Raw genomic sequence first — 25,611 nt, forward strand, 5'->3', positions numbered from 1 at the left:
ATGATTTTGAAAGTTTTATTATAAACATTTTATTTTTTATACAAATCATTATTATGTTTTGTTGAAACATAAACAAAATGTGTGGTTCTTTGTATATATACTTGTACAGGTTGGCTACAGATAATATCAAAAATAATAAACAATCAAAACGTTTCGATACATTATTAAAATTACTTTTACCCATTATCATTCGTAAATTAGCTCGTAAGTTTTTATTTAAATTACTATAATGTTATTATACATATATTGAAGTATTGTGTTTAAATTTTGCATTACTTAGAGTTGAGCAATTGTCTGATTGTAGTTCCACACATTTGAGACAGATATTTATATCAATATTACATTAGTATTTATAGTACATTATATGTTAAATCTTTTATTTATTGTTTATATTATTATTTATAAGTATCATATATAGTTTATCACTTATGTGTGTTACATAAATCCGCGAGTATTAAAATTCGTCGTCATCACGCAGCTTCTCTTACGTAAAATTTCGTATTGCATAACTGTCAATGTGAACGCGTGATACGCCTATCAACGCTCGCTCGCGAGATTGCCAACCATATTTCACCGGCGCTATAATTCACTTTTACCCTCACACGTCATTTTTCACCCCATCGTTCTTTCTGACACGTATCTTCTTGATTGAAAAATTGCAAGATCTCTCTCTAATTCAGACGCACACGTGCTTAGATGTTACACGATACCACCGATGAAAGAGAGTAGGGCTTAATCAGTTAGTCGATAGGCAAATTGGCTTAGAGACGACCAAGCGACAGGGGTGGTTTATAGACACTGGCGGGAAAGAAGGTGCTATGGCGGGTGACCAGTAACCGTGTGACAAACCTGGCGTACCGATCACACGATAAAATCCCCGACACACATTTTTTGTCGAGTTATCTCGACATTTTCTGCAAATATCGTAATCGAAAGAGACACTTTTCTCACGCCGAAGAATATCCTATCGAATTAAAACTCTCTATATCGAGTTATAACAGTTATATCGTCTCAGTGTCTGAAATCAAAGTTGGCTGGAAGAGACAGTCTCGAGAGACAGGTTCGTAATCATGTTTTGGAACTTGAATAGAAACTAAAAGAACGAGAGAGATTGTAGATCTTTCTCGGTAATATAATTTTTCGAGTCTTTATTGATTTTAATTGCACTTGATTCCACGTTGATTACGTTACAAGTAAATTATGAACACGACTTCAAGAGCATAGTCTTTTCGAAGGTCGAGTACATTTATACGTAAAGTTCTTAATCATACAGTCTTCTAGTCACGAACATGTGCCGTTTGGACTTTGACGTTTTTTTTCTTTAAATGTTATGGCATTATTGTATGACATTTAGCATGATGTCAGCACACTCAAATTGTTATTACTCGCTTATTACTTATTCACCTGTTTTCTTTCTCTTTTTGATAAATTCTATCTTTATATTTTGTATGTATTAAAATCAAATGTGTTCTTCCATTTTTATATAATAGATAATTCTTTCATTTTTACATAGAATACACCATTATGTAACTTTGTCTGCATTACGAAGTTTGTACATTTATATATATATATGTACAAAAACACATATATTATATACATATATATGTGTGTGTGTGTATTTATATTCATATTTATGTAACAGTTACACGTTTTTCATTAATTTAAAAACGTCCTGTAAAAGGATATTTTTCTCACTTGTAAAAATAAATAAACTTGTTATCTTAAATATCTTAAAAACTCTCAAAATTCTTATATGTATGTACTATGCAACTACAAAAGCTCGTCGGGTTTTTGTTACAAAGGTCGGTTTAAATTCTCGCCACATAATAAACGAATCCGAATATAAAATTGTTTTTGGCCAAAAACGTTTAAGTTCATTATGTCGGGATTATAGAGATAAGCTGTAGAAAGTAAATATTACGTCACTCAATGTCATTCAAAGTGTTTATTTCAAAGTCTATTTGTAGCAAAAAAAAAATAAACAAATTTTCTACGAACTCGATGCTTAAATCCCTCCATAAAATTTAAGAGTGACTTCTGACAGTTTTAACGTCTATCTAGATTGCCATCAGTGATTAATGTCGACAACGTGATTCATCAAGATCCCGAAGACATTGATCGGCCCTTAATGGGTTTGTTCATGAAATGCGCCACGTTCAGGTGTAATTCAGATGTTCATTGATCCACGAAGGCTTGAAAGTGATCGAGGTCCGGCGGAAAAGATTATCGGACGAGCGGTTGACAACCTCTGTTTGATCTTTGTAAAGAGCATTCGCCGGATTTCCGAACAATAGAATGCGCAGCTGATCGGTGAGTAACAAATTATATTGAAAAAGCGGGATATAAAAAATCAAAAATAAGAGATACATGTGTAAATAACTGAAAATATAATATGTTGAGAATATATATATTGTCGCGAATTAATAAGCACGCGAAGAGTTGCTTTGAGTATTTGTTTGTGAAAACTTCGCAATTTTACTAATGATTTTTAGACTGAAAAGCACTGAGTATAAACTATTATGTAATTTTTTTAAATCGATATATACAGATTAAAATAATATTGCTTCTCGATTTTTGGCACTTACTTTTTTTTATTGTACTAGTGACACCAAGAAAAAGATAAAAATATTACGATCGATGGATCAATTCCGAAAATAACTACTCTGATTTTTTATTTTTACCCATTAATCTCGTAAAACTGGGACGCGTGTGTTATTTTGTGTTCAATATATTTACAATTAGAACCTTTTTTTTATAAAGTGCTTGAATTAAATATTTCTATGTGTAACTGTTATTGTGTAAATCGAAGACATTAAAAATAACTGTCAATCTATATTTATCGTCGCGTTATTGACAGAAACATCAAACTTAAGTCAAAATTTAGACGTAACTCAGAAATTTCGTTGTTAAGTAGACAACGTATCACATTAACGCGCGCTAATTAACAGATCCGCAAGCTGTCGTGTAAGCGTGAAGAAAAATGAACGAATTTGCGCGCTAAAGTGTCTTTGATAGTCTCACAGAGGTTTGAAACGACCCTATCGATCTTTTCACGTCGATAAATTTTTTATGACATATTCTGTATACCCGGTTGCACGCCGTTCTTTCTTCGCGCCGAGTTCTATATCGGCCACAAACATCATCCGTATTATTCCCTACTCACTCGTTGCTCTCTTCAGGGATGACGAGGCACTCTCTGGTGATTATATGCTGCTACTTGTATACTCTGTTTGACATGGCCGTCCTGCATTTTCCGTAAGTACTTGCACTTCCTTTGCCGGTTGAAAACTTCATCTGGCAAAGTTTTCAGCGACAAACGTACATGTGGGCAAAGCACAATAGAACTTTAAATTCTTTTACACAACTATATTAACATTTATTTAACATTTATTTGAGATTTTATTTGGGTGTCTTTTTTATGAACAGTTATTCTCTCTCTGAGAAATTGCACGAATAAACAAAACTGACAATTTCTGATAGTAATTTTTGACAATAAATCTATAAAATCATTGGTTAAATAATGGCTGATTTATAAAGTATCTGTAAAGTAAGTTTGACCATCGGTTTTTGCTATTACCATGATGTGTGATAGATATTGCAATGTAAATTGCCATAGTATCGTTACGGTTTCAACGGTCAAACTGATGATTTTTATATAGATTAAAAAAACTGTTATGTGTATACAGTGCACGTAGAAAAAACTGTAGCCGAAAATTATTACAAAAATGTGAAATGTTTGAACTGAAATAATAACGAATTTGTTTTTATTGTTAATACAGCAAGAGAAAACTAGGTCGACGATGTTTATTTAATCTGTTCCATGCCTGCTGCCAGTTAGATGTTTATTTGCGAAAAATTCAGAAAGGAAAAGTTTATAAAAAATAAGCATAATATAACATAAGCGTGAATTATTAATTTAAAAAAAGTCAACGCGAGCATTTGCTATTAGATCGAATCAAAATGAAAATTGCTCAGCAATCAATTTGATATTCTCATATTGACAAAAACAACATATTTTGAAATGTAACATTAGACTTTCGTATATTTTTGTTACAATCACATTCAGAAGATGATACATTTGAGTAAACTTTCTGTGTTTGTATAATACTACTGTTTATGTTTATACAATATTATTTTAAATCGAGAAAATTCAAGTATAAATGAGCATGATTTTTGTTTCTACAAATTTATTGACGTATAACCAATTTTTATACTTACTTTGTTTCTATACTTTTTATATTATACTTTTATTTCAAATACTATTTTATTTCTGTTTGTAAAGATGTACTAACGTGGTTCGAACATTAGTTCACCGAAGTCTGAAACATCTCTATAATGTGACGTGTATAATGTACATATAGTACACAATGAATACGCAGCGATTTAACATTGAAGAATTACGCCTATACTATTCACCTGCATTTCAAGGGCACAGTTGTTCTTTAGTCAATAACGCAACGTATCTTAATTGAACAAAGAAAGACCTGCAGATAGCAATCTGCGATATCGACATCGATTACCGGTTCACGACTAGAAAGAATCTCTCTCTCTCTCTCTCTCTCTCTCTCTCTCTCTCTCTTTCTTTTTTTTCTCTTTCTCTCTCTTTCTCACTCTCTGTATTAATAAAACTCGCCATAGTACTCTCGCGCGCTGCCTCTTGCAGTCCGTGAATTATTTATGAGCATCGTCGATGCTGAAATAAAACCCGCGATATCATCGCGGTAGATGCTATTTAATTTTTAAGGTCATAAGGCTGTAACTTATCTGCGATTCAAAATTAAAAGATAACGATGCTTGTTACAGTGATTAATGATAATTTGTGATTTTAGATAACTTCATAATGAAGAAATGACACGTGTATTATTTTACAATATTTTTGTTGTATTAATATTTTGTTGTATGTAATATATTCAATATAGTAAATTTATTGTGCAATAAATCCAAACATCTTTGTAAGAGCTCGAAATAAGTGAGAACATTTTCGAAAGACTTATACAGATTATTACTCTTGGTAGGTTTCACAGTGGTACATGGCGATTTTTACGCGGGCTTATGAACTGATGTTTTGTCATTACAATGACACGAGTAGTAATTCGATCTGTAATTAAAAAAAAAAACATACTTGTCCGTGTAATAAATTTTGATTATTTTTGAGAACAAGAAAACAATACACTACAAAAACAACAAAACTGAAACGCAGAAATTGTCAGTAGTTTCATTAAAGAGTAACCTCAAAGAGATGAAAGAAGGATGTTAAAAAGTGGTCGATTTTTGCCGCCGGTGTGGCAAGTAAAATTCGAATAATTTTTTATAGATTTTTGGTCGTAGAATCACATGACGTATTTAGTTTTTCCATATTTCCCTTAGTGTGCTAAATAATAGCTTATGATGAGACATTGATTACAGAAAAATTTCACATTAAGCCTACTTCTCGTTTCGGAGATAGGCGAGGTCAAAATTACTAAGTTGGGTGAGAAAAGAGCATTGGTATCGTGATATACGTCACAAGTAAATCTATAAAACTCAACCCGATTTTAATGAAACAACTTTGTACACTTGTAAAACTACGGCGTAAAAACAATCGATATATATTTTTTAATAAAAAAATAAAAAAAAATATATGTTGATATACAAAAAAATTAATGCCGATATAAAAAAATATATGTCAATTATTTGTCATAGTTTCACAAGTGTGCAAAGTTGTTCCATCAAAATCGGTGAGTTCTGATAGACAGTTTTGTAGATTACTTGTGACGTGTGTCACGATACCGATACTCTTTTCTCACTCAACTTAGTAATTTTGATCTCGCCTATCTCGGAAACGAAAAGTAGGCTCAATGTGAAATTTTTCTGTGATCAATGTCTCATTATAAGCTATCATTTAGCACACTATTTGATTCTAAATTCAAGGACTTCAAAACGGGCGATTTTTGGGAGTTACTTTCTTAATTTAAAATGTGATTTTTTTGTTTAAGAGAACTTCGATCAAATTAATATTTTAATTTTGTTCAACATCATTAATTTTACTATAGATAAGTTTTTTCTGACTATAAAAATATTTATCAGACGAATTTTAAAAGATAAATCAAAATTAAAATAAAAGAATCTCACAAATATCTCATCGAGAATTCTATCGAGTGCGATTCGTCACAGCTTTTTAACTGGCACACGTAGAAGCGTGTCAGATGCGTTTATATATAAATATAAATCTGTATCTTCTTGGAATTATTTTCACATTTCAGAGAGCTGGACTTCGATGAGTACGGTAAAAAGGAATCTTCTTTGTCTCTGAGGGACATCCTGCCGTTAAATCCAAAGCAATATGACAAGCACAGAGCGCCGAAATTCCTTGGACAGCCCACTGTCGTATATTTTCATGTGACGGTGCTCAGCTTAGATTCAATAAATGAGGAATCGATGGTGAGCGAAAAGCCGACGTACACGTGAAAAGTTTTTTTCTCCTCGTTCGTTAAATTCATCTGATGTTATTCGTGCCGTTATGTAATAAATCAATGTTTTAATTATTTTCTATACAAATGTACTTTTTTACGAATGTAGTTTTTTCATTATCTGTGTGTGCGCGCTCAAATAATATTCTCTTTATTAAAAAATTTTCTCAGCTCGCGTGAAAGAGTTATGAGAGAGTTATAATAAAATACGCGCGCGAATTATAAAAGTATAAAATGAATTTGAAAAGTATAAAAGCTTTGAGTTCTTTCTCTTATGTTAATAAAAAATAAAACTTAGCAGCTGATTCAAACATTGATCTACTTGCGCGATATCAGTTAATGGAAAACAAAATAATTATTTTAAATAATTCCGCAGTAAAAAATTATCGCAAGAGATAATTTTACTTCGCATATTTCTTTTCATTTTCCGTGCTCATCCAAGTTTGTTCGAGCAAACGCTTAGTTTGCAAGAACGCGAGTTACAGAGATTATTATTATTATTTTTTTTTATTCTGGAGGATTGCGCGCAGTATAGTTATGTCGTCTGCGTTTATACGGTCGCGTGCGAGATGCGGCCGTTTGTTCATGCTCTTTTTCACAACGATAGACGTATGTGGCCGACATATTTCTCGCGCAAAGCTGGAGGGACTCCAGGCTGCGGTTACCAGAGAACATGTCTGAGGATTACCGGATACTCGACGTGGATTGGCTGCACAACATCTGGCGACCTGACTGCTTCTTCAAGAACGCGAAAAAGGTCACTTTCCATGAGATGTCCATACCGAATCACTATCTCTGGCTGTATCACGACAAGACGCTGCTTTACATGTCCAAGTGAGATGTTTGCAAACTTTAGTTATTTCAATTTACGATTATTTTTTATTTATTTTTTAGCAATTTTTTTATTTACAAATGATTTGAGATTCAATGAACAACTACTATACGTAATAATTGTTCGTTGGACAATGTGATTTGGTATACAGAGTGTCCGGTAATTGCCGGAACACCGCTCATAGGCAGGTAAAAGAGATTATTCTGAATCAAAAAGTTCTATACCACATACGCAATAATTAACGGTAATTAATAAAGATTTGTAAATGAACGTGCACCCACGTGCGTAATGAGAGCTCAGTGTTTTGCGCGCTTACGCCGTAGCAACAAAATGGAAAGAGCTAATATAAACAACATATAATATACGTAATATACATATACATGGTATATACAGGGTGCGTCGCCAAAATCCGGACAAATTTCAATTTGATATTCCCTCCGTTCAGTACCATTGGCAGATGTCGCGATTGGCATTCAAATAGCTTGACGCATGTACTAAACTACCATAACTTCGAAACAGTCGCAATGTTGAAACNAGCAATAAAACATATTTAGAAAAACATATATAATTTGTCCGGATTTTGGCGCCGCACCCTGTATATGTAATTTATAGTTTTTCTTCTTGTTTTATTCTAGTAAATAAGTAATTAAATAAAAACAAACTCATTTTCGACACATTTTAACATTGGACTTTATTTTGATGAAAAAATACAGTCTATACTTTCATGTTTATGCGTCGATAATTATTGATTTTTATGTATATTATATGCTGTTCATGTAAGCTTCTCCCTATTTGTTGCTACGACGTAAGCGCGCAAAAGTCTAAGCTGTCATTACGCACGTGGGTGCACGCTCATTCGCGGATCTTTATTAATTAACATCTCGTTAATTATTGCGAATCTTGCAAAGTGGTATGGGACTTTTTGATTCAAAATAATCCCTTCTATCTGCTTACAAGCAGTATTTTGGCAAATACCGATCGAGAGCCGTATAAAGAAACAATAATAATTTTGTATTTTAATTTTGTATTCCTTTGATATAATTTCATATTAAAACTTAAAAGAAAACAATTATATAGTTAACTAACTTAAATGACAAGATGACTTCCCGATACAACTGCAAAAATTATTTTTATTAGCGCAAAAGTAGCAGTTTATAACTTTTCACTTCGGCGATATACTTTTACGACTTTGTATAGAAAATCACTCTTATAATTCTGTTTAATGGGACGTGCAACTGAGATTAAAGAGCAACGCACTTTTTTATTACGTGTGAAACTCGGACGCACCTAAATAATTTTGTTTTATCATTCACGAAAAAAAAATACATATTAATAAGTAATTCAAACAAATTTTAAAGCTCGTTGAAAGTTAAACCAATATATAAGGCCTTACGAGCCGTTTTCAAGTGTTGAGCGGAAACTGTGCGTGTATATATACATATATATACACATGTAACGAATTCAACTTGTAAATTTTTACAAGTGAGTGTTTTTTGAAATTTGATTTGTGAGTGTGCTTTAAAATTTGTTTGAATTACGCTGGCCGAAAATAAGCGTTCAACAGTATCAGACCATCTTTGATATATGTATAAATATTGCGAGAATAACTCCAAGTGACTCGGTGGCCTAACAGGGTAGGCGATGGCACGGAAAGCCGGAGATTCCAGGTTCGACTTCTGGCCGAGGAGTTTTTTTCGCAATATTTTAAAATTAGTTAGGGGGGTATCCGGGGTATCTCATATGTGAGATGCAAATCCAGCATCCCGTATGAACTTAAGAATTGAGATTTCAATTCAAAAAACACTCACTTGTAAAAATTTACAAGGTGAATTCGTTACATGTGTATATATATATATACACGCACAGTTTCCGCTCAAGATCTTGGAAACGGCTCATAAGGCCTTATATATTGGTTTAATAAGTAATATTATTTTATGCTTATAAGACTTTATCGTGGATCCGTTTATTTTTATTTACAGTCAACATATTGTATTTTATTATATTTAAATCAACATATTGTAAATTTTCTGCTATTCGTTTTGTTTGATGTAATTGTAAATTGTAAATGATACGGATTGAATTGCTCTTTTTTTCAAGTGTCGAAAGCACAAAACTGGTAGAGAAAAAAGATTTAACACATGGTTTATTAGTGCAACAACAACACCGCTGGCAAGTAATTTATTTACATTTGATATTGCGAAATGTAATTTGATTAATGGAGTTATTACAGCGCACAAAAAGAAAATACAATATTTTCGTTTCAGATTGACATTGGTACTTTCCTGCGCGATGAAATTCGAGTCCTATCCGCATGACACTCAAGTTTGTTCGATGATGATCGAGAGCCGTAAATACCTTATCTATTAATAGTAATAATAATATTGGCATGTGAGACGGAAAGAGAGAGAGTATACATAAAAAAGAGTATACCCTTACGAAAAAGAACTACTGGCAGTAATATATTGCGGCAGTGGTACGAAAAAATTACTGGCATTCTGTGTAATTACCAGTAATATTCTCAGTGATTCCTGTAATATCTGATGATATTCTTATGTGATTGTCAGTAATATTTATATTACTGACTTTATTTATATGTAATCGGCAGTAGTTCTTTTTCGTAAGGGTACATACGCAAAGTATACATACACATTATGTATACTTCGTAATTATGTATTTTTCGTAATGTTTGGTAAAATTTGATGATAGAAATAAATAGAGACAAAACTTTGTGTGATATATAAAAATTATAAAAATAAAGATAAAATATTAGTACGGTTTGAGTAATGCAAAACTACATAATAAAAACTTTTAATAATAAATAAATAACAGTCAATAAATGTCATAAGATACGTATCTCACGTAACGGAATATTCACAGATTCTATTAATTACTTTTTTGTCTTCTCTTTTTCACGCTCTCTTTCTGTCTATGACGTCACGATAATAATTCTATCAATTTCACCACCTAACCAATCAAATTATTACTTTTACTTTATTCTTCCTTACTTATTTTTTTCCTTGCAATCACTTTTTTTGTGTGTATTCTGCTTTATATATATATATATATATTTTTTTTTTTTCATTTTTTAAATTTTGTTATATCTCGTATCTTTTATTCCAGTTTCGCATACGACTCAAGATCTGGTATTCTTGTGGAACATGACGGATCCTCTCGTGGTCAATCCGGAGATCGAACTGCCGCAACTCGACATATCGAACAACTACACAACCGACTGCACGATCGAATACTCGACCGGAAATTTCACGTGCATACAGATCGTCTTCAATCTGCGCCGGAGGCTCGGCTATCATCTGTTCCACACGTACATCCCGTCCGCTCTGATCGTCGTCATGTCTTGGATCGCTTTCTGGATCAAGCCGGAAGCGATCCCGGCACGGGTCACTCTCGGCGTGACGTCACTGCTGACCCTCGGTAAGTGCCACCGCCACCCCTATATTCACGCTCCGCGATAACTATGCATGATATTTGCCCACAATGGAACGCTTTGTAAGGCACGATGGTAGAAAGCGTCAACTCAACTTGTTCTTTGCTAAGTGCAAACTATACGTGGATTTAATCATTGCTATTTGCTACATCTTAGGTCTTAGAAAATCCGAAATTTAAGGTAGTTCCCGTGCAAAACCACTTTTCTATAGAATTTAATAAAACTTAAATGAAATGTTAACAATAATGATTTACAATTACTGTCGCTATTTCAAAGAAATTGACCGATTGTGAAGCAAGATATATATTCACAATTAAAGTTGACGTTATTAACATACATTTCCTATACCGAATACATCAAAACAGCCTATTTTTGTTTTTAATTTCAAAACGACTCTAGAAAGTTTTACAAAAAACAACTATATTATAGAGAAACATTTTACAAATATTTGAAAAAAAAACATTAGTTTTTACCGTTTTCAAAAAAAAAAAAAAATACATAGTTATACATAGTTATACATTTTTCTAACTTCTTTTGGACGTACAGTATCGGTCAAAAGTTTAGACGCATCGTCTGATGTTTTCTATTTGTTTAATAAATACAAGTTCTTGCTTGTTGTCATACAAGTAATGTAAACGTAAAAGACAGTATTGTTAAGCATATAATTTTTTGTACTGACACTAGATTTCACTTTTGAATAGAACTGTCGCACGGGAGCTACCTTAAAAAATTTCTCTTTTCACCGATTTTTTTAACTCCAATTTTGCAATTATTATTGCGAGTCACTATATTTCTCTCTGACAAAATAAAATTAAAACAGATACAAAGTTGGTCGCAAAACGTATTACACACACATACACACATAAAATATTTCTATATGATATTTTTATATAAAATTAACTAAAATATAATGAAAAATTAAGTCAAGTTTCTATTCACAAAGAATTGAGGCCTACTTGCTATTTCATGAAGTTCTTAATGTACTTTTAGATTTCACTTACGCCAAATAAATAATCGTAAAAATGTAGAAGGATCATTATATAGGATCAAACATCATGTTTCAGCAACGCAAAACACGCAGTCTCAGCAATCTCTGCCGCCGGTCTCATACGTAAAGGCAATTGACGTGTGGATGTCCTCCTGCAGCGTGTTCGTCTTTCTGTCTCTCATGGAATTCGCAGTGGTGAACAACTACATGGGGCCCGTCGCCACAAAAGCCATGAAGGGTTATTCAGATGAAGATCTTCGAGAGGCCATCGACGATTTCAAGGTAAATCGAAAAAAAAACTCAGCTCGATATTTACGGCGAACGCTTCGTCCGGCATTCGCAAAATTGATAGTCGAGATAAAGCGAAGTACGCGACGCCGCGCGTCGCTCGAGTGTAACGCGATTTCGTTCTGTCGGCACGATATCGCTGAATTGAATAAAAACGCCCGGGAATAAATGACATCACATTCTAAACCGTGACTGTCATAAATTGTTGACGTTCTTCAGCTACCTGAGAATTGGCGAGATGATATCGACGATGTTACATTACTTTGTTCGATGAGAAAAAAAACTGTTTCACTTGCAATTTTGTAATATTCAAAACTGTATAAACTCGACAGTAGACAGAGTAAAATTTTTTTGAATTCTACTTTTAGAGACAAACTAAACTCACATTTTATTTTATTAATTTTTTCTTTTTATATATTAAATTTACTCTACAAATATGGAGCGTGATTTATTTATAAAAAACAATTTCTATACAACTGTATAATCTTATGATAAGTAATGTCAGTGAGGAAAGTGTTGCAAAGTGTCGTCATTTAAAAACCAGTTACCTTTGTCGAAACAACCGTTTGTAAGGTGCGGCGAGTAGATAATACTTGCCATTACCGTCTCTTTCTCAAATAAATTTTAAAAGTTTTATTTTATCGCGATGCGTTTTGTCGTCCATGTGACTGGTGAAGAAATATTTACTCTTTTCTTACCTTGGTTTATACGAGCTTTGTACTGCGCGTACTAACTCTTACTCACTCACTTACACACACATACACACATGCGCGCTTGTACGTCTTGTTGCATCTTACCAATTTCATTAAATCCGTCGCGTATATTGTTTGCTTGTTCTATCGCATCGCACTCGCTTCCAAAAATCTTTAATGTGAACGAAATAAATCATCACTCCCTACATATAATCCCGTAACTCTAAAACGCCAATTTTTGGGAAGAGCAGTTTAAAAGTTTAAAACTTCATATGTGTCTCCCTAGTCAAAGAATTCTTTTAGTTTCGAAGTTTTACCTTACTTATGAATATTTTTTTTTAATATTTGGTGACCATAAAGAACATGACTTTCTAAGTGTCATTATGCAATAAAATGAAAATCTCATATGTGACACTTATGTAATTATATGTAGGAAGTGACGAAGTAATCTCTTTTTTTGGCAAAAACGTTACGTTTTCTTTGATTTTTATGTATATTAATTCCAGATTGCGAAGTTTGTACTAATAACTAATAACTAATAACTAATATTTGATAACCTCGTCGAGGTTATCAAATCGATTCTTTTTTTGCTTATATCGTAAACAATAGAGATATACGACATAGTATAAAATATAATATACTTACAACTCGTAAAAAATAGAGGTAATATAAAAGTAAATAAAGAAAAATGTAAGGAAAATTGGGAGAAAGAATTGGAAGATGTGGTGTAATTTTTTATATTTATTGCTCTCCCGTGTGCTATTCCAGTAATATATTCTTAGATTTTGTGTTCCACAGACACCGATGAGGCCGGATGCCGAGAGAAACAGAAGTCCAGTGAGATCACCAATGGTTCAGTACGACCAGTGTTGCGAAGGACGTGCCACCGCCATTTACATCGACAAGGTTTCCAGATTTTTCTTTCCTTTCTCCTTTTTCATCCTTAACGTCGTATATTGGAGCACCTTCCTGTAAAGTAAGCCGGCAGAGCGTACTTCCGGCGAGAAACAAATAAACTTTTTGTGGATGAAATGTACGGAGAAAAATTTTTTCGCGAAAGACGCAACAATATATTTGTTGAAACACGTGAGAAACACAATTTCAACGGAAATTACATCCCTCCGCTTTATATAAGATATCACATGTAAATTACGGCACAATAAGAAAATTCAGTAAAAGCGAAATTAATTTCGTATTAATATGTTTGCTAAAAATATATTGTAAATGTTAACGTACCATATAAATATAACAGATATCAATAAAATTTGTAAAGCAACGTAACTTAGTCACTAATTTCATGAAGTTATAAAAATCTACTGTGTGCAATTTCAAATTATTAAAAAAACTATATATGTTGGAAAACTATAACATTACTATAAAATTGTTACATGTGTATGGAATTTTAATTACCACTACGATGATACTAGTTTATATGATAATTAAGAATTAAGTGATTAATATACAAAGAAATATGTTAAAGAGAGAACAATTATACTCACCTCATGTTCTTCATTCTCTCAAGCTCAAACTCAGAAAAGAGAGATTATACTTTCTAAAATACAATTTATATTATAAATCTCATATTTCTAGCTCTGCGAATAAAAATACATAATAAATACATACTTATTAACCAAATGTTATAACTTTAATACAATAATATTTAAATAGTTTAATATTAAAAAAAATTTTTTTTTGTAGAACTGAAGTAAATATCTCCGTAGTAACTTCAAACAAAAACAAAATAAAAACTAACTAAAAATATTTTATTAAAAGTGAGAAAATGAAAATAAGAGATAAAAGTCTTATAAAAAATACATGAGGAAAATTGTAGAGAGAGAGAGAGAGAGAGAAGTAACAAAAATACTAAAGTTAATCGATACTTGCTTGCAGTATGCGATATATTGCACAATATGCGTAATAATCTGGATTATTGCGGTAGTATCAAAATCATAATGAATATTGTTTAATTGCTCCATTCGCCAACTGAACTCTTCTAGAGCAAGTTAATGGCGCGTGCTGACTGACACATGACGGAGTATTACTACTGCAGCAGATCATTACTATTTTGTGCGCTATAATAAATTGAGCATTTATGTCAGTATTTCTTAACTTTTTTAATCTAACGCTCCTCTACAAATAATTGTTTAACAAAATCAAAAGATATTTATGGTTTTATAGAATAAGCATAAAAATTAAAATAGAAAAAGTAAAGTGTTTTATGCAAATCTCTTTTAAATAAAGAAATTCGTATCTCAACATATGAGCCCCGGGAAATGATTTTTTTTTTTTACTCAAAATACATATATAATACGCTTTAAGAGTGAAATTTGTTGTTTATCGTGAAAAACAAGAATTACATATTGAGTACAAAACTGGATGTAAACGCTTGTTTTTTTTGTTTTGATTATATTCGATTACACAATCACTTGTTCTTGCTTTTATTGCTTACGTAAATATCGGGTCATCCTTGCACAAGCATTTTATAATTCGGTGTAACATGCAGCGATTGCAAATTTGTAATGGTCCTCAGCGCAGATCAACAATAGTAATACTGCAATATAGAAGTAAAATAAAACGCAATAAAATGTACGAAACTAAACGGGAACAAAACTTATACAGATAAAATTTGCAATTGATATTAGACAATCAAAACTAATTGACAATATTTGTGCAAAAACAATATCAGTTAATATTATATGATATTATTTCATACGTATTACTTTTTGATGTTATTTCATATACGTATTATTTTCTGTAAGGTGAATGTAATTAAAAATAAAGATTGATTTGATAATATAAAAAGTGCTTTGAAAGTGTTTCAGTGTTTCATAAAAATATAATTCTTCTGACTTATTATTTTATATGTTTATATCATTTTCAGTGCTTTTATGCAACCGATATTTCAATATTTCAAAGAATATTTAAGATAAAGGTAAAGAACCATATAGATAACCTGCAAAATTTTCTCGATGAGATAATGTTCACGGCTGTTATCAGTCAAGTGTTAGCATGACCATTTGTGTGTCTCGACGTTTAAACTGCGATTTTCCTTTACCCTGAAATGTAAAAAACGTGAATACCGGAGAGAATGTATTTCTATTTATGTGTATTTATTTCTATTTTCTTATCAATATGTATTTATATTGATATGAATATGTATTTTCTATTTTCTTATCAATTTTTCAACATGATTATTAGTCGGATAAAATAACTTGTGATAATTAATTATGATTTTCAGTACACTTCGTGTAATATTTAATTAGTCTCAATTAAATTAAACGCATCATTCTCCAAACATTTTGTTAGATTATGTAAAATCGCTCTAAATGTAAGTGTGACAAATATATTAATTATGCGATAACAAAATTGAAGACAGTTACGCGCGAAAAAATTTATGTAAAACATATAATATCATAACATTCTACATATCATTACTATTAGCACTACAGTAAAAGAAAAAATCAACTCAGGTTATATATGTAAATGAATGATTCGGAGAAAAAGGTGGAACTTTCTTATTCCGCTTTTTTCAGGCAACTTTCACTTATGTCCCTACATTTGCAGCTTTTTCTCTGTGGAAGGCGCAATGCCTCTGATATATAGCCAGGATTGAGCTCCGATCTGAATAGAAGCATCCTTTTCATCTCACTTTTAATCACCGCAGTTAGCCGCAGACGACAACGATGAGAGAAAATGTCGGTTCTTATCATTCTGCAATTGCTCCGACGAAGAGCAATTAATTGTCGCGCTCCTCACGGCCGCTAATAATTACATTCACGTAAGGAATCATAATTGTTCGCCACCGTGAATAGATCGTTTTGCGGTACGACGTGTTCGAAGTATTCCACTCACGGTGGTGGCTCTTCATCTTCTCACCGCATTCCTGGTCTGACGTCGTCTTTCTTTGGATTCGCGTCCCGTTAACGTCGCGAGAGAACGCCAACGATAATTTTCACGCCTGTCACCTGTGCGTGACACATATCACGACCGTGCCGAGTTTATTACTTAGTCATTAAAGGCTACTATAATTGTCTACATCACTTCATCGGTTTGTGTAACAATTTATTGTTATTGTTGTTCAAAGCTACTGTTATGAGCAACTGTGTAACAACAATCGTTTTTTTGTTTACTTTTTATTATGAATTCGAGAGCAGACAAATTTCTCTATCATTAATATAAAAACCTTCTCTCTCTCTCTCTCTCTCTTTCTCACACACACATTTTCTTCTGCCTAATATGTTACCGATTTTAAAATAAAATAAATTAAAGTATAGATTTACTTTGTATCGTATTTACTTTTAATGAAAATTTAAATAAAGAATTAAATAGATTTTTATTTTCTAGATGTCGCACCTATATAAGGTGCGACAAAATTAAATATATTCTCGAAAACCAGATCCTGTACAATCAAATCAGGACTCTAATCACAATCACATCTTAAAATTTATTCAGCCACACATGCAAACAATATATTGTAAGATTCGATAAACAAACACAAGCGTGAATTGCATTTTGATATTATGTCAAGCCGCATTTCGTTTTCCCGCTCTACAAACAACGTGTCTACCAACGCGCGCGTGCGCTATGAAGAGATAAAAGTTATCACCCGATTTAAAAGCCAAATGCAATCTAATGCGATTATAACCGAGATTTAGACGAGGATGAATCGAAGGAAATTCGCGCGCAGTCACTGATCTATGCACTTTCGATGGCGATCGAAACGATAAGCACGTTACTTAACGATCTACCGTAGTCGTGTTCGCCGTTAACGAGAGATCCCTTCATTTGCGTAATTAACTATCGACTTTCTGTCGTCAGCGCAGTTAACGAGCGTCCCACCGATTGTTAATGGATTCTAGATAATGTAGATGAATTCTAAGAAGGGACTAAACATTATTATACTTGATACAAATTGCCAGTCACCTGTGGTATAGCCATCAAATATACATCTATATATGTCATTCTCAAGAAAGTGACGCAACTTTCAACACCGAGACTACTAAACTTATTAATTTAGAAAAACATCACATATTTTATACAAATGTAAAAGTAAATATTAATTTTTATTATTAAATACAAGAAACGTTAGTGCGTTATTTTTAATTACTCAATTTTAATCACAAATGTACTGTATATATCTACCACAAGTAAAATAAAAATATAAGAAAATTAGATTATTTGTAATTTCAAATATTAGTTTAGTAACATCTATAATTTTTGGGGAGAAATAAAAAAATTCTGGGATTAGGTTGACAGTAAATTGATTTAAAGACACTTACGATGTAATTTATTGTTTTTACATTACTTTTTTAATTATTTAATCGATAATTTATATGATTACTTAAAAGAATACTGAAGTCGTTTGCAATACCGACGCTTCATCCAATTATATATTGTATATTGTATATGTATATATATATATTGTATATATATGTAATTACTGAATAAATTTTATAATTATTGAATAAAATAAAAATACCAGAATTTAAAATGCCAGAAGTGAAGAATTTAAGTAAATGCAATTTTTTTGGAGCCGTCAAAAACGAGCAAACATGATTATATTCATTTTTTTCTCGTTTCCGACACAATTACAGGTTTTCGCGTTACTCATTTGCATCTTTAAATTTGTTTTGTTTTCGGTACAGAAAATATCGATATTTATCGTTTTTACAAAACGTCGGTAAAGTAGACGACTCTAGCATTCCCTTAATCATTTTATTTCCACATTGAAAAACTATGACGTTAAGTTAATTATTTAAACATTGAAATAGAATTTAAAAAACAAAAATAGATGGCTACTTCTTAGTAATGACTCCATTGTACACGGAGGGGAAGTAGATGTCGATTACGGTGACGGTGGCGGGGTCATCCCCTCTGTCAAACGGCGGAGCAGCCGCTCCCTTCGAGCCATTTCCTAAAACAAATGGCATTTTGCACATTGAACCAGCTCGTTTGAACACGATTCCATACGAGCTGCACGCTATTCTTCATTTCGCTCTCTTTCCCTCGCTCGTTATCATCACTATTTTCGCCACATGTGTTTCTTCTTCATGCACTGCGAAGCAATAAATCAGTTCCACGAGAGAGAAAAAAATTTCTCTCTTTACGCGCACTTTTTTTTTTTTTTTTGCTGTCCGATTGGCCTGCGAGTCAGAATAAAACGGCGCATGAAAAGGAAAAGCCCTTCCCTTTTCGCGGAACCGATTCATCACCATACAATGTATCTTTCCCGTTCTCATTGAAGAAAAGTGATTTTTGACATAAACACAGCCGAATTACAATGCAATTAGACAAATGACGAGAGTGATTCTTATGCTTTATACTTCCTCTTAAAAGCATGAGTGAATCTCCCGAGAACGAGGGAATCAGATAAAGTCTCCGCTTCTGGTCTTCCGAAGAAATGGAAGAACGAAAGAGAGACGCAAGAGCGTGAGAGAGCAAGACGAAGAGGAAGTTTTCATTTACACGTGCACTAAATGAATAAAAAAGCATGCGTCGTATATAAAGTGTCTGAAACTTATTGACACAGCTGAAGTATAAAAGTAGTAGTTAGATCATTAGAAGTGCGCGCGCACGCGCACATATACACACACACAGAGTTATGTATCAATTTACAAAATTCGCAATACTTATTATGTTATTAATTAATACTTATATTGTATATACATATATAAATCACTATACTATATGTATATATATAAATATATATATGTATAAATCACAAATACTATAAGTAATAATACTATATAATAAGTAATTATAATATTGTATAATAATTGGTCCTATAAGAGTAATACTATTATTACTTATTATGTTGTTAATTAATTTAATTAACGTAAGCCAGTGAGCGCGTAAAAAGCGATGATCCGAGCTCTGTAGGCGTGTATAAAAACATGTGATTTTTAGAAAATCAATAAATCAATATCAGCTGATAACAAGAAATCGTGCTACATGTCGCTTGCTGCGTTACTCCGCTTCTCGTTGCTAAGAGACCGTATAAAGTAAGCAATCTTTCTTTGCAGCTGAAAATTATTACATATGGTCTTATATATACACGTCTATAGAGTTCAGTCGATTGCTTCCCACGTGCTCATATTAATTAATAAATATTTTAATAATTATTAAAAATTTTGCAAAATGATACATGACTTTCCTGTTCAGAATAATCTAAACTATCTTCACACTTTGGCTGCGTAAAAAAGTTTCGGACACCCCATATATGAGAAAAAATAAATAATTGTAAGAAACAAAAACGACTTTGAGAACTCTTTTGCAAGATAAACACCGACAACGTAGTTTTATATACATATATATGTATTATAAGGAAGATAAGACAACAACAACATCCATTATAACACCAATAGAACAAGAACAAATTTAACATGTAAAAACCATGATGATAGAAAAAAGCAAACGGTGCACAAGGTCGAATTAAGACGTTTAATTTCGTTGATAGTTGATTCGTTTGATACTTGCGCATGTTTTATTCAAGTCAAATATACAGCTCGGGACAGATAAAAATCATTCGCTGTTTTGATAGCGGCATGCTAAGTGTGCAAAGCTTTTTGTTTTGACGAACGTAAATCGTATAATAACAATTTTAACGCTGTTCAATAACAGTCGTAACATCGCAGCGCAAGGTTAACAACCAAGACGTTGTTATACTTTACGTTGTTTCTGTAACGTCAAGTTTACAGACTCGTCCTGACAGCATAATCCTCTCAAGCGTTAATCTAACAAAATACTATTATATTAACTTTACAGAGACTATTGTGTCGCACTTAATACACCAGCAGCGTGACTTTCGCGCGCGCGCGCGCCGCGTGGTTGATAGCAACAGATCAGTCTTATCTCGGACGTTTAAGTACGCTATTAGCAAGTAGCATTAGCGGTAATCGTAAATCGATTTTGCGATTGCTAGCGTGAGTGCGGCCAAGATAACGATCGATTTGGAGGAAGATAAAGCAGGAACATAATTAATTGCTGCGCAATTTGCTCTTGTTTTACATCGTGTAAAAACTGACGTTTACTTCTACAGAGAGAGAGAAATAAAGTTAAAAAAGTCTGGGAAAATTCGTAGACGTTAATCGGGATATGATTTTAGTTTTAGAAACTCTACAATATATAGTATAAATCTATGTAAGACTGTTTTTTCTCTCAAGCGTATTGTACAAGCATTCGCATTCTATAAAAAACATAAATGCGTAGAAGCAACTTTAAGAAAATAGAAACCAACCTTCGTAAATCAATTGCTTTAATATAAACAAAGCAGTTTAATTAAACCTGAAATGTTGAAGTGAATATATTTTCTTTCGTCTTATTCTAAAAAATTTATAGACAAAATTATATGATAATATAATAATATATATAATGTGTAAAATGTGTTTATTGCCATACCGATCAAATTAAGCTATGACGCAGACATAGAATTTACGTTCACGCTTTAAATTTAACTTTTACCTTTTTTAATGTTTAATCTATCTATACACATCACGTCGACGTTATTTGAAGAAGAAGATTCGAATAAAAATATAAAACGCTCGACATACACACATCTCTCTTCGCGTCATATCTTATTTTGATCCGAGGTATTACTTTCGCGCATTATTCTTTTCTCGCAAGCAAGAGTATGTTTATATGATTGCACGGCGCGTGTTCTTTAAAGATACATTATATATATGTATTTCCACGTACGGCAGAATATATTCACTGTGATCAGAATGACGCTAAAAAAGAACTACGCAAATATCCGCGCGCTTCTCTCCTTCTATTTAAATCACAAAAAAAAAAAAAAAAACAAAGTTCGGCGCTGCTCGGCCTTGTCCAGCGACGACGACGACGACCACGACGACCACGATCGCGCATCTTCCGCTTTCCTCGATTCTGCGATGCAATAAATTTTCTCGGCGAATTTCAGATTCTCGTTGATTGACTCCGAAACGCGACACGTCTGTCGTACGTGCGATTCTTAATCTTCTGCGCGATCTTCACAACGAAAACAGCGTCCGGTTTGATATAATTTCTTTGCACTGACAAACCTTGATAAATCCATCACCAAGAAACTCCAGTTACGTTTTGCATGCACGCATAAGTGCACCAAATCGTGACATGTCGCGAGATTGAATGGATCAATCGTATGAGGATGCTCGTTCGAATACAGGCCAAGCACGCGCCCGTTTTAAAGCAGCAATATTGTACAGAGCTGATCTGCGATGTATATATAGAGTAGCTAACATATACAATAGTAGCTTGTATGTCACATCGAACAAAACGAGCAGCACATGTGCGAGTATTTTCTAATTGATTTGGAAAATCAAACTGTTGAGAAAACCAAAATAATAAGCAATAGCAAACTAATAAATAGCCCAACGCAAGTGGGCAATAAGCAGAACCTTTTGATCTTTTATCTTTGGATCGTTTTCAAATTTGCAATCAATCGGTAAACAAAGAAAATTTGCAAAATGATATAAGCAATTTAATTGTGTTATTACGTTATCTTTTCCCGTTTTTATGATAATAATAATAAAATGACAATGAACTTTTGAACGCACTGGAATGTCAAATTAAACGCAAAAACGAATCGTGACTTTCATTTAAAAAAGAAATGAAGTTAGATTAGATTAGGTCCGATTATGAAATTTATGATGAAGTTTGATTTATGTATGTTTTTTTCTTTCTTTCGCGCATAAAAGTGTCCTGCACAAATATTCCAATCATATTCTTCTAATAATACTTAACAAATTTATTAATAATACAAAAGAGCGCGAACAGTTTGCACAGAGTGCCGTTTGTATGAATATTTAAAAACGCAATGCAGTATATACTGAGCGAAATTATTGTATTTTTACGGAAAAACACGATAAAACGCAAGAGCGTTCTGTGTGCAACAAAGATCAAATATATAGTTATTACAAAATTCCTGACACTTACGTCTCTTGAAATTCTTAAATTTCACGCGCAACTTGCGAAAAATATGTAATATAAAAACTAAAGTACGACAAAGTACAGTTCGCGTTTATCAACAAAAATTTGTAGATATGTTGTACATAAATACATGTTTCTAATATGCAAACGTTTCTAATGCGTAAAAAATGCTGGTAAAGAAACAAACAAAAAAATAAATTGTCTGTTTAACTTTCCGTTCTTACTTTCTTTTCGAACGTACTTGTCATAGTTAATTTTACTGAGTCAATTTGACTCAAGTTAATTTTTAGTCACCTGCTATTTGAAAACTATTTGTTAAATTGAGTTGCCAAAATTCTGAGATAAAGTTTAAACAGTTTAGAATATAGAATATATTTCTATTGTAAAAAGTTAATATTTATGGTATCATTATGTTTAAAAAAAAATTCTGAAAAAAGTTTGTTTGCTTAAAAAATTATAACTTTTTGCATTGTTAATATTTTGAACTAAAAATTGTTAATATTTTTAACTAAAAATCAAATGATGATGCTTTTGATATGATACTTTAATTTAAACAAAATAGTGCTATATTTCGAAAAGTTTTCAAAAAGTATTTATTTTGCATATTGAAAGACATTTTTGGAATTAAAAAAATCATGCATTTATATAGAAACAATATATTTATTCTTTCTAAAAGTATATAAAATAATTGTTCATCAATGAAAAAAGTTTATTATATTCAAAATAAATGTAAATCTGTGTTGCAAAAATAAGTTAGGTAAACCTGTTGATGTGAGGGAAGCAGCTTTTCTGATGACCTTGATCTTAACATATTATCAAGGTCGTGGCTTCGAGTAAGATTTCGAAGGTTTTATCCGACAATCGTTGTTTGTTTATAAGTTATTAACAGAAAAAGTGTAATCAATACGACATCGTTTTTTGACTCTGGTCACAGTGCAGAAGTAAATGTGAGATGTATTTACAAAATTATATGTGTTACACACAAACATTTATGTGTACACGTGGAGACAGTGTGTTTTGCCCTCCGCAGGGAGAGAATTTTTGTTCAAAAGATTGTATACTTTCGATATACGCATAGATGGTTGTTTTGAAATAATGAGTAAACTTTATCTAATAAATACTTCAACATACTTGATGTTTTAGTTTTAAATACTCCATATATATAACTTTGCACATTTAAGTGTAAGCGTGTAGGCAAGGAGGGGCTTTGCCCCCCTGCAGGGAGAGTGGCTTTGCCTCTCCCTCTGCTCCCCCTTTGAAATAATCACGTACACGCTTTCGACATGAAACGACATTTAATCGAAAGCCGTTCTTCTTTTTTTCTCGAGAGAGAATACAGGAGAAGAGACGAAGCCACTGCCCCTGCGGGGAGGGGAGCAAAGCCCTCCTGCCTACACATAACATGAACAAAATGTACATAATGTCGGAACATAAGAGTTCATTTATAAAACTTCTTTTGTTTATAACTTGTAAACAAACAACGACCGTCGGATAAAACCGGAATCTTACTCGGGGCCATAATCTTGATAATATATGTCAAGGTCAAAGTCATCAGAGGCTGCTCCCCTCATCGGCACTTTTACCACCGTTTGTATTATCGTTTATATTACACACATAATAATTTACTATATATATTATAATATATTCGTATATATCTCAATAAATACAACATGTATAAAATAATTTCAGATATATAAAAACAGTTGAGAGAGAGACAAATGCGCATATAATTATACAGGCCCGATGTAAATAAAATATATATATACATAAAATTTGTCATGAAAGAGATATGAACATAATTTGCAATAATATATCAATACATTATTCAAAAACAAATTCATGATATGTAAATATACGATCGATAACTTTGATTTAAGCATATTAAATGGAAACATTATGCTTCCATTATTTTTCTGGCTTGTATAATTCGGCGATACTTTGCTTGTGATGCACATGCAATGTATAAATACCGTATTATTAATTAAATGTGCGCGGATATATAGCAGAACTAAATTGTTTTAAGTACTAAAAATATAGACGTTTGAAATTCCTTAAATTGATAAGCAGTTTCTACTTTATATAAGTTAAATAATAATGTATTTCTAAAATTGTTTTAAAAATGCGAGAGAGATACATAAAATGACGTTCTATCCTTTCTTTATCAAAATTGTTTTCTTTTTTTTGTATAAATTCTATATAAATGTTTTTAATCGATTAAATAGTGAACTATTTTTAACAAATAAGATATACACTTCAAAATCAAATAAAATTTAACCTTCATTTTTATTTAACCAGAACGAGATTCATAAAAGACAAATTGAGAACTTAATCGAGTTAATCCGCAAAATAAGCATTGGAAATTTAAACAAAACTTTACGTCACGCTTTTAAATGCACTCAATTTAGATTCGGCGGTCGTAAAGATGTTTTTACGATTAAATTTATTCGCCGTATTGACGCGCCCGCTGGTTTATACGAAATTTAGTAGACATTTACGAGAATTCGGTTAACGCGTAACTGCAAGCGAGCGATAGTAAATTCTACCAAAATATAAATGTACGTCCTTTGTGCGCCTGTAATAATCACTATCGTAACATTCAATTACACTTTCATCAAACATTATCACTACAATTATATGTACAGAGTAAACTAATTTCTTTAATTTTTTTATGTTAGATATAAAAAAAGTTTACGTTACATATAAAAAAAATAAAGGCAATTAGTATATATATATATATATATATATATGTATATATATCAGTTATTACATCAAAGTACATTAAACCTGTATAAAAGTTTAAATATCAAGGCAAATACAAGCCATATACAAATTGTTTGTGTATATATACATATATATATATACAGTAAAGAGCATAACTGAACCAATAACCACAAACTTTTACATAAATCATTATTTAGTGTTAAAAACATTAACGAATATAAAAAACTTAATATTACATATATTTTTGTCACAGTTAAAAATAACATAAGAAG

At 32.1% G+C, this 25,611-nt stretch overlaps 2 protein-coding genes across 9 annotated transcripts in view; one reads left to right on the forward strand and one right to left on the reverse strand.

The window, feature by feature from the left end:
* Nucleotides 1-850: 850 nt before the first annotated feature.
* Nucleotides 851-15,041, forward strand: LOC109858521 (glycine receptor subunit alpha-2). Its single transcript, XM_020435862.1, has 9 exons — nucleotides 851-1,060; nucleotides 2,062-2,310; nucleotides 3,180-3,255; nucleotides 6,243-6,420; nucleotides 7,057-7,283; nucleotides 9,546-9,628; nucleotides 10,402-10,713; nucleotides 11,791-11,996; nucleotides 13,493-15,041. The coding sequence occupies exons 3-9, from the start codon at nucleotides 3,182-3,184 to the stop codon at nucleotides 13,667-13,669; spliced, it is 1,257 nt and encodes a 418-aa protein (XP_020291451.1). The 5' UTR covers nucleotides 851-1,060; nucleotides 2,062-2,310; nucleotides 3,180-3,181; the 3' UTR covers nucleotides 13,670-15,041.
* Nucleotides 15,042-15,135: 94 nt separating this feature from the next.
* Nucleotides 15,136-25,611, reverse strand: part of LOC109858523 (potassium voltage-gated channel protein Shal-like) — a 171,955-nt gene continuing 161,479 nt past the window's right edge. For 3 of the 8 annotated variants that reach the window (XR_002250628.1, XM_020435867.1, XM_020435864.1), the window contains one exon: nucleotides 18,053-18,608. Coding sequence is in view for 4 of the 8 variants with exons in the window: in XM_020435867.1 (XP_020291456.1) it covers nucleotides 18,540-18,608 (69 nt within the window). In the remaining 4 variants the exon portion in view is untranslated. Of the gene's footprint in view, nucleotides 15,751-18,052; nucleotides 18,609-25,611 lie in introns of those variants that run through there. The other 5 variants (XM_020435871.1, XM_020435870.1, XR_002250625.1 and 2 more) reach the window with 5 other exon arrangements.

The sequence above is a fragment of the Pseudomyrmex gracilis genome, unplaced genomic scaffold (assembly GCF_002006095.1).
Source record: "Pseudomyrmex gracilis isolate BER0280 unplaced genomic scaffold, ASM200609v1 scaffold_210, whole genome shotgun sequence".
Taxonomy (NCBI): Eukaryota; Metazoa; Arthropoda; class Insecta; order Hymenoptera; family Formicidae; genus Pseudomyrmex; species Pseudomyrmex gracilis.